Genomic DNA, 10066 nt, shown 5'->3' on the forward strand with positions numbered 1-10066 from the left:
AAGCAGTGCATCGTTTCCCAGTGAAATACACGACCTCTTCTTACCTATGAAATTGTGATTGAAGACACCTGTGAGCCAGCTCTGTGCAAGATTGCAAAGGAGCAAAGCTTTGGCATTTGGGCACACTTCTCTTTGTTTCTTTGCTCAGGCCTTTGGTGAGCACAGAACTCATCTAGGTAGAAAACTTTTGACCATACAGGATCTTTTGGATCCATTGTCCCCCAAACATGTCAATGTGTGGCCCTGTTGTCATGACAAGTTAAAAACAGCAGCACAAGTGACACAAAGAAAACATGGCAAAAGAGGAAGAAGAGAGGCCCAGTGAAGAAAGGATTTGGTGAGACACTGTACTCCCATAATCTCCAGGAGATCCTGGTGTCACATTCTTCTTTTGGTTTATTTAAATTTAATTGATTCATTTAAGTTTTTTTAAATCATCAAAATAAAATATATACAATTAAAATATGTCATCAAAATTTAAATATACAATCAAACACATTTATTCAAAACTATCAGAACATAGATACATCTGCAACTATGAAGCCTAAACCTATTCCAAAATCCTAACTCCTATTGTTGATGAATCCTATAGTTGATGAATCCTATTCTTGATGAATCCTATTGTTGATGAATACTTTTCTTGATGAATCCTATTCTTAATGAATCCTATTCTTGATAATCCTAAAGCCTAAATCCTATTCTTGAAACATTCTTTGGACAGTTTACAGGTTCTTCCTGATCTTGGAGGAAAGAGCATTTCTGGACTGGAGGCAAGGACTTTCTTGGTAAGGGAATATCAGAAATGTCCAGAGAAAACTTCTTGGAAAGACTGTAGCCAGTCGTATCTGTGGAGACACAAAGTTTAACAGAGCCTGGAATGCAAACCTAAAGCATCTGAAGCTCCGTATTTAATGGGACAGATTCCTTGAAAATTTCTAAAGAGCTGCACAGGGAAACATGCTCCTGCTGGCTGCAACTTGAAGCAGACCAGAGGAAAACCCTGCCCCACTTCCACAGAGCTGCCACAGGAACAGCCTGGCCTCTGGGCTGCCCTGAGACAGCAGGGAGCCCAGAGCCCTGTGCTCTCCAGCCATGGCTCAGCTGCACATGCACCCTGCTGCTGCTCTCCCTGCCCCACAGCTGAGCAGCCCTACAGCTCCACGGGGCACTGCCGGCAGCACAGCTCATTGCAGGGCACATGCAGGGCACAATGTGTACAGCCATTGTGTAATTCAAGCCAATGTTCCCTGCCAATGTGCACAGCCTCTCTGGGCTGCCACAAGACCCTTCCTCCCAACAGAGAGCGGCCCAGCTCCCACCTCACCTCTGTGTGAGGCAGATCCATGCTTGGTCTTCACCTTGTCCTCAGTCTGCAGTTGCTTCAGGCTGATCCATGCTTAGTCTTCACCTTTTCCTCAGTCTGGGTTCACTTGAGGCTGATCCATACTTCATCTTTACCCTGTCATCAGTCTGCAGTTGCTTATGGCCCCCCATGTCATGACTAGGAAGGGCAATGCTGATAACAGAGCGGGGGCAGGTGCACACCCTTCCTTAGTATTTTGTCATTTCTGGCACAGCTGAAAAGTCACGTCCGGTGGTGTCCAGCTCAGAAACTTGTCCGCTTTCTGGAGAACATCAAACCTTCACCAGTCCAGAAGGCTGTTGAGGTTTTCCTGCACATGTGGAGGTGTGCTGTCAGCAAACTTAATGATCTGGCTGCCCAGTGCCTCGCAGAAGGCACAGGCCAGCTTGGTGACCACAGCGCAGACGTTGGCGCTTCGCACAGGCAGCGCCTTGTTCTCCAGGCAGGACCAGAGCACGGGCAGGGCGTAGCGCTCGACCGCTTCAGGGCTCCTGGCATGAGCCCATTCCACAAGCACTGCCGGGAGAGAGACACAGCTGCTTACCCACCAGCCTCCATGCAAACAGGGATCTACCTCTGCTCTTGCTTCTTGGAAGCCTCTCGGGCCAAGATCAGTGAAACAGCACACACAGCCCCACAACCCAGAAATGGGCAAAGCCGCTGATCATCCTTGAAACACAACCACCAACCCCTCGGGACTAATATCTCCAACCAGAGCCTTGTACCTGTGGCAGACTTTGTACCTTTACTCAATTATTGCACAATTTCTTTCTGCATGAACAATGAATGAAACGTCAAATAGCCTTCTATTTCCATTAACAAGTTGTCTAAACCCACCTAGAAGATTTGGAAATGCACCCTAGAGAGGCAATTGAGAGATTTCTAATAAAAGCAATGATTCCATTTTTGTAACTTTGATGTCAAGGGCCAAAAGTCTAATCTGGCTCTCCCCTTTGCTCCGTGGCCCACAGCAAAGGGCAGTATTAGAACACACTTCAAAACTCCAGCCCACCAGAGATGGCTGCTACTTGACAGCTGGATGAGAACCACCAGAGACTAGCCTGGTGTCTTTGGCAGAATGCTTTTGTGGCTTCCAACAAAGAGCTGTTTCAAACCTCAGGGTGTCTTGGAGAATTACCCAGACCCATTGCCCTTTGCATTTGCCCCGGCACTTGAGCATCTCCACATTTTAATGACATTTTCCCTCCCAATGTTAATAGCATTTCTTCTTACAACGTGCACTGAAATAGGGGCATAGAGACAGAAAAAAGCTACACAGGGGACTGAAATTTATCCAAAACACGAGGGTTTTCTCACATTGCCTCTGGAATCTGCTCTCTGCTCATTTTCTGAACTGAACTATATCAAACACAGACAAAAAGTGACTACCAACAGGCTCCTTGCATGGCAGATTTGGCTGAAAGATCAAAACCTGAAACGCTCAGGAGACCAGTCTTGTTTCCTGATCAGGCAAACTGTTATGTAGTAGCCATTTACTATTCTGTGGTGGAAGAAACTTCATTTCCTCTATGCTGTTAATCCACCAGCAGTCATCAACATTGAAAGAGCTCCTGAAAGTACCCAAAACCAATTTGGCTAAGCAGGAAAAGGGTTATGGTACCCATTCAAAAATGGGACTTCATTTGAGTTTAAATGCAATTAAAGACACTGGCCACTATGGGACTTGAGAAGGGCCCAAGTGAGAGCTCAGCACCTCCTGATGTGGAGGAGCTACTCTACTGTCTGTTCACTGGCATTCCCTGTAAATACTCCCTCGGAGACCTCTTGGCTTAGAAGGGGAGGCCGTACCTGTGATACGTTCCGTGACATCCAGCAGAGCTTGGCCTCTCAGTTGTCTCCATTGGTGGCAGAGCTCTTTCATCAGTGATACTTCATCTACAAGTGAAACACACGTTTCTGTTCACTCTTCTGAGGGCATAGGAGAGAGGACAGTGGTGAGGGAAAGGGCAGGGGCAACCCCATTTTATACAATAAAGTCCATTTCTGCTGATTTTTGAATCCTTTTCTTCTTTCCTTCCAGCCTACTTGTCGGTGTTTAAAATGCCAAAAGAAAAGCTCTCCTTTCACATTTGTAAATCCAAAGTTGTCTGCTCTATCAGGAGCTATGTTAAAACATTTCACATCAGGGTCCTTGAGAGTTCAGTCACATGGAAGCAATGAAAAGGTTCTGCATCCCAGAGCCAAAAGGAAGAAGCCCATACTTGGGACACAGAAAGGCACTGAGTCAGGCAGTCCATGACTTCGCAGAGCAGCTGAGGTGGAGAAAGTGGAAACTCCCCTTGAAGACCTGCCTCTTCAACACTCCATTGTTCAGCCATATTCCCCCAGTGTGGCATTTTCAGACCTGACATCAATCTGTGTGGCAGAAAAATTTACAGCTGCCCTTGCCTCTGTAGGTATTTGCCATTTCCTTCTTGTCCCATGCAAAACAACGTGTGGAACAAGGCATCATTGACAGATGGATTTTGACCCATGTGTTATAAAGAAATGAACTTGATGAATCCTATGGTCCCCTTTGAAAAAAGAAGACAAAGAAGAAAGGTGGAAAACAGGCAGCTACTGCCTATAATGTAGAGCCTTCCAGGTGGCTGCTGTGCAGAAGCTCTGATGGGCCGGTGTCCCTTCATGCCTACAGCAAAGCTGTTCATTTGGCAAGTCAGACGGGGCCCAAGCAAACTCCAAAACCCCTTTGCCTCTGAATTGCAGCAAAGCTGTAGTCCAGGACTTGCTCTTCAAACCAGCAGCACAGAGCCAAGGGCTCCTGGGACTGTTGGCAAATGCTGCTGCACATTCCAGCCAGTTGGGGATGGTGCATAAGGACTGCACCTGCACAGCTTCTGGTGGGTGTCAGCTGGAGCATTCCACAGACAGCAACAGCTACCAAGGCACTCAGCGTTCTCTTGTGTCGGAGAGACAGAGACACAGGTGAGGAGAATCCATGCCAGGGCTCAGCCTTACCTAAATGCACAACAGATTGGTCCAGAGGCGTCATAGCTGCGGCATGAACCCCAGGATCCTTTGAGTTTAGGTTCTTTGTTATGCCTTCAACCAAACGGATCATCAATGGGTTCATGGCATCCTGCAGGAGTCCTATGATTTCTGCCAGCGCCTCCAGCGCCTTCTGCTTCACTTTCTTATGTGTGTCACAGATTCTCAGGCCAAAATAATCAAAAATCTGTGAAGAGAACAAACAACATGAAAGCTTGATTAAAATGACCTTTTTTGAAGAAGCGATGTAGAAATGAGCACTCAGGAATCTAAAAGATGAAAGTGATCCTTTCTCTCAGGTCAGCCCTTGCTTGCACATTTTCACTGTTTTCCTGTGGGCCACTCACTGGAATGGTTGCACAACCTCATGCTGCTTGAAAGATTTTCATCTGTTTTTAAGAGGTTTGGGTGGGGACAGAAGAATTCCTATGGTGTTTCTCTCATCCTATAAATCATTGAATCAATTCCATTTATTAATTCAAAAGACTACCTTTGCTTTACAAGTATGGAAGCAGATGTTTACAATGCCCAGTTTTTTATACAGTTGCCTCAAGTATTGAGGGCAGCTATGATTTTGCCTAAACTATGGCTGGAGGAGATCTAAGTTTTATTTTCTCTGTCTCAGAACCTGTGTCTGGAGAAGGGCAGGGCTCAGATCAACTCCTCCAGGATCCAGACCATTGCTCTGACTAACAGGTGGACTTGTGAAATATAATGTGCTGTACAGCTCTCATTCCAGCAGGTTCAGTCCCTTGACAGCCACATTATCAGGCACACTTTTCTGGAAAAAGGGGAAAAGCAGCTACAGGGAGGAGAAGGGATGGATCTGTCCTTATTTGTTTTCTTCCTTTCCAAAGAGAAAAAAAGGCCCCCCAAGAAGGGTGAGCACCATCTTTACCAAGAGGAATAGGGACGAGGATGGAAATGAGTTTTACCTGTGCAAGACAAGATGGAGTTCACAGAAGTATCATTTTAAAAACATTTTGTTTAAACCAACCCAGCCTGATACTTCTCTTCCCCATGCAAACCCATTTTTTCTCTAGAAAATAATTGCCATGTCTTCAATGGCTCAATTCCCTCCACTTAACCCAACTGGGAGTAGGAGACAGCAGAGGTTACACCAGCAGAAAATTCTACCATCATCTGATGAACAGCAGCAATAGGCACCTGCCAGAAAAATACAGCTGGACTGAAATAACTTGTCCTGAAGCCTGGAGCTCAATTAATTTGTCTGGATAAGAAGGGCCAGTCTGTCCCAAACAGCCAGGATATAGTGCCAAGACACACTGAATTAACTTTACTTCCGCAGGCTTGGGAAAGGAGCTAAATGAAAGGAGCAATGAAGATATCCTACATACTTGGACAATGTTAGTGGAGATCAGCTGGGGTCTGGTTTTGGACAGGTCTAGGAGGAGTGCCACTCCTTCCATCCGTGTCTGGAACGCCTTGGCTTCCAGGAGATGGTAAAGCTTCTGGAGCAGCTCCCTTTCTTCCACAGATGCAGGTAATGTGACCTGGGCTCTTGCACGGTGTAGGCGGCGTCCACCAGTGGCAGACTTTGCCCTGGAAAACAAAGTCAAATTAGGATCTGTTTCTGATAATCCCTTCAGTTAATTGTGAGCCAAACATCTTGGGGAGCTTTCCTAATGATGTGATTTCAAGCTAGAAAATCATGAGGCTCTGAAGTGAAGAACAATGTGGACCTCATGACAATCATTATGGGAAACAATCTGCAAGTCACATTCTTCTAGTGCTCACGCAGGAAAACCAAGGATGAGATGCATCTGCTCTATCTTCAGATGGCTTCTAAGACACACAGGCCACGTTACTTTGTGGGGAAAGAGAGACACTGCTTCCAAGTTTAAATGCCTCCTCGTACGGGATGTGTGTGTCTTACAATAAGGAAACTCATCACTCTGGAGAAGTGTCTCTACAACCAGGCATGACAATCTGCAAAAGTAGCTCAGATGCATCTGAACAGATGAACAGGGGCATAGCTAAATGATCCAGAAAATCAGTAACAGAGAGAAAAACAGAAATCAGACATCCCAGAACTACGCTCACATTTCATTTGCTTCCCTAGAAACTAGATGCACAGCGTAACAAACCCACTGGGAATAATCCTCTTGGATCAACCTGCCTCTTCCATGAGAATGGGAAGATGCTAGCTATGCTACTGAGGCATGTGGTCACTTTCTTGCCACTGCTGAGCATGACAGAGCTAAATAAATCCCCCTCTGTTGTCAGAGGAAAACAGTACAAGTAGCTCTGCCACTGGCATGACGAGACAGCAAGGACCAAATTCCTGTCTTAAATGCTGATTGCAGCACAGGGGGAAATAAACCAAACACGCTGTCCATCAAGCAAACTGTAGGAAGGACAGGAATCACAAGACAAAAAGTCCACCTTGAGATACCTGTTGACCAAAATGGCTTAGGAATTGTCTTGCTCCTTACTACTCAAACTTGGTACTGCTGTTTGAGGGTAAGAAAACCAACAATCAGCTAGACCAAACCTCATGGAAGGGAACTGCTTGTTTGAGGAATGGCATCCTGCCTCTAGACTGGGACTTCTCATTAAAACACCCATCTAAAAAGGACTCCACTTGGATGAAAAAAACCCTGGTTGAATTTACTTGTCTCAAGTCAGGCAGCAGAGACTTGGCCCTCTCCTAGCCTCCACAGCCCTGCCCTTGCCACTGCACTGGATCATCTGAACTGCAAGCAATGGGTGACTTTTTGTCGCCCAGTATTTGTGGAAAGCCCTCCAGAGAAGCTGTGTTCAACACAATGCAGAAATAGATATTTTTTATCCTAGAGCATTTGTAGGGAAAGGAAACAATCTTTGACACTGGTCATCTCCATCAGAAAGATGTGCCTGAGGAAGAGGCATGTGAAGCATGTCATGGGCTTTGTCACATCTGGCAAAAGTGCTCAGTACCGTTTGCTAGGAGGTGATGTGGCCTGGGGCTCCTTGGAGCCTTCATTCCTCTTCTTCACCGGCTCCTGCACAGGTGGGTGTTCAGCCTTCTGGTTTTCCATCCCCTACAGAGACACAGAGAAACCCCATCAATCTTTAGAATAGAACTAGGAAATTCCCTCTTTAAAACACCAGTTAGAACCAGGATCACTGCTACCAAGGCCTAGGGAAACATTTCCTAACTTACAGAAATAAACAGACCAGAGATTCAGTGATGCCAGCTCTTTGTTTTTGGTAGCCCAAGGCAGGTTATGGGTGCTACCAGACTGAGCTGCTGTCTAAAATCCCAAATTTATGAGTTTTGACCATAAATGGGAATTATGCAAACTGGTAGGCAATGAGTGGTCTTAAAGGAAGCAGCAGAAAAAATTGGACTCTTTGGGGGTTGGCCCATTGTGTTGGAAGTTGATTTGGTTCAACACTTACTCTCCCTGCCCCTGCACAAAGAAAAACTCCCTTCTGTAATGTAGATAAAAAGAATAAAATCCCTCCCAATCAAAAAAATGATTTTCCACTGGATGCTGCTGAATTTACCAAGCTTCTTCCAGCTCCACAGGGCTTGACAGCAGGGCAGTAGTCCTAAAATAATTGTAGTATTTAGGATTGACTTGGACATCTTTTGTATATTTGGAAATTTTCTTGGTAGTACTAAGAGACTTAGAGTCTCTTTTGCAAAGACTCTGTTATGTTCAGAAGCACTATTGTCACTTAATTGCTTTACTGAGGGCAGGGTAGGGAGAGTGCTGTGGGGGCTTAAACATGAATGTAAACCCATTTTCTCCTCTCTCCCTTTCCTCTTTGTGACCCATATTCAAAGTATTCAAAACCCTACTTTTCCCCTAAGAATACAGTTCCTGTGTGGTCTGCAGAAGAACAGGCTGAGGATTAACAGCTCATTTTCAGGAATAAAATGATTCAGCAAAAGAGGAATGAGATACAGACACATTGGGTATATTTGATCTCCTATTAGCAGTGGCAATACTTGCACAAAGGAGACATTTGTCCTGCCAAGCACTTACTTTCTTCTTAATTCTCTTCAGGATATCTTCCAGGTCATGCGTGGAAAGAGATTGTTCCAAAAGCTTTTTAAATTTTTGATTACTAAGCAACATCTTCACCATCTCCTGTCCATAATGCCTAAGGAAGGAAGGAAGGAAACAAAAGAAAAGTGAACAAAGGAAAAGTGTTAACAGAAGAGGCTGATGCCTTAAACTCATCGGGTGCAATGTTTGCATGAGAAGGCGTTACCTAGACTCAGCAAAGAGGGGGATTTACCTCACTTGACACTGCACAGTGCTGTCAGCTGAACACAAGAGGCAAGAGGAGAATGTGGGCCAACAGAAAAATACCATTTCTCTCTGAAACTGAGGGTGTGCTTCTGTGGGATCAAAGGATCCCAGGCAACAAGGGAAACACATCTGCTTTGTTGTCAGAGCCTATTAGCAGTGTTCTGCTGCCCTTGCACATACATTTTCCTTCCTTTAACTGGCAGGGAAGCCAGGACAAAACACCTCATCCTTGCTTTTGACTATTCTATACTATCTGTATACACATGGGCAGCCAGTTGCTCTGGTGTTCTTGGCAGCTATTAATGGGAATTTCATCATCAAAGGAAGGGGATTTTGGTGGCTTGGGGTGATTTTGCCACTAGGAAACCACAATTGTCTTCAAGAAGAAATTTGGAGGTCACTGAGCCACAGATAATAGCACTCTAGAAATCTGCAGAAGAGGTTTAGAAAGACTGAATACATTGGCTAAAGACCTCTAAAATATTTCTAGGGAAGTCTTAAGTTAATGAGAAACAGATGTTTGGGATCCTTCAGTGATGAACATTAGCCTACACTTGGCTTTCTCTTGTGCGCCTAAGGCTAAACAAAACTGTTGGACTGGCTAATCAGAGCTCTTGTGAACTCAGTAAAGAATCTCGCAAGTCACAGGGAGCTGGCAATGCTCCTTGCTGCCAACCTCAGGTTACCCAGTACAGTCATTTCCCCAGACAACCCAGAGCAGTGGTCACAGCACCAAGCCTGACAGAGCTCAAGAAGCGTTTGGACAATGCTCTCAGGCACGTGGAGTGACTCTTGGGCTGTCCTGCACATGGCCGGGAGCTGGACTGGATGATCTACATGGTTCCCCTCCAACTCTGCATATTCCATGATTCTATGCCCCTTAGCCACACTGTGAGGTCACTTATTATTGCCTTGAGTTTCCACTCTTTCTGGTTTTAGCTTAAAGCCAAACACAAAACGGTTTTCCTGTTTTAGGAGGTGAAAGAAGATCATTACCTCGTGTCCTTGTGACTGTCCTGAGCGAGTGTCCCTGCCACCTGTGCCAGCCTCTCAGCCCTGGGTGTGCCTGCCAGCTTCGTGACTCCCATTTTCTCCATCAAGGACAGGAGGAGTTCGGCCGTACACTTCCGTGCCGGGACGTAGCAGCTCCTGGGAAGGAGAGAGCAAACCCTGGGACACAGGGAGAAGGAGCAGCAGCAGCACAGGCCTTGGCCACAGCCTGCTCCCTGTCCTTGCTGGGGGAAGGAGCCTGGCTTCTCCCTGCAGCTGCAGACACATGTAGAAGGTTCTGTCCTCAGATAAACACAAAGTTAGCATTGTACAGATGGGCTGTCTGCATGGAAAAGGGAAGCATTCAGTCTCCCTGCACTATTGGATGCTCAATTTCTTTCCCGAAGTTTACTCAGAGAAAGATTAAAGTAATAGG

General features: G+C 45.7%; 1 protein-coding gene and 1 long non-coding RNA gene across 2 annotated transcripts; both read right to left on the minus strand.

The window, feature by feature from the left end:
• Positions 1-351: 351 nt before the first annotated feature.
• On the minus strand, positions 352-1749 carry LOC135307139 (uncharacterized). Its single transcript, XR_010367868.1, has 2 exons — positions 1325-1749; positions 352-845 (listed from the first exon to the last, which is right to left on the minus strand). It is a non-coding gene; the product is annotated as an uncharacterized LOC135307139 (long non-coding RNA).
• A 121-nt stretch (positions 1750-1870) lies between these two features.
• Positions 1871-9783, minus strand: LOC135307625 (TOG array regulator of axonemal microtubules protein 2-like). The gene is made up of 6 exons (XM_064432031.1): positions 9637-9783; positions 8371-8488; positions 7313-7416; positions 5731-5935; positions 4343-4559; positions 1871-3259 (listed from the first exon to the last, which is right to left on the minus strand). The coding sequence occupies exons 1-6, from the start codon at positions 9735-9737 to the stop codon at positions 3111-3113; spliced, it is 894 nt and encodes a 297-aa protein (XP_064288101.1). The 5' UTR covers positions 9738-9783; the 3' UTR covers positions 1871-3110.
• Between the last annotated feature and the right edge of the window lie 283 nt (positions 9784-10066).

Source organism: Passer domesticus, chromosome 9, assembly GCF_036417665.1.
Source record: "Passer domesticus isolate bPasDom1 chromosome 9, bPasDom1.hap1, whole genome shotgun sequence".
NCBI classification, from domain to species: domain Eukaryota; kingdom Metazoa; phylum Chordata; class Aves; order Passeriformes; family Passeridae; genus Passer; species Passer domesticus.

Bases quoted from the DNA above. Each gene is read 5' to 3' on its own strand.
- LOC135307625 (XM_064432031.1), bottom strand. From the start codon at position 9,737: ATGGAGAAAATGGGAGTCACGAAGCTGGCAGGCACACCCAGGGCTGAG. The intron at 5,936-7,312 runs GTACTGAGCACT...TTTGTTTTCCAG, and splicing joins ACATCACCTCCTAGCAAACG to GGCAAAGTCTGCCACTGGTG. The intron at 4,560-5,730 runs GTATGTAGGATA...TTCTCTTCACAG, and splicing joins TCTCCACTAACATTGTCCAA to ATTTTTGATTATTTTGGCCT.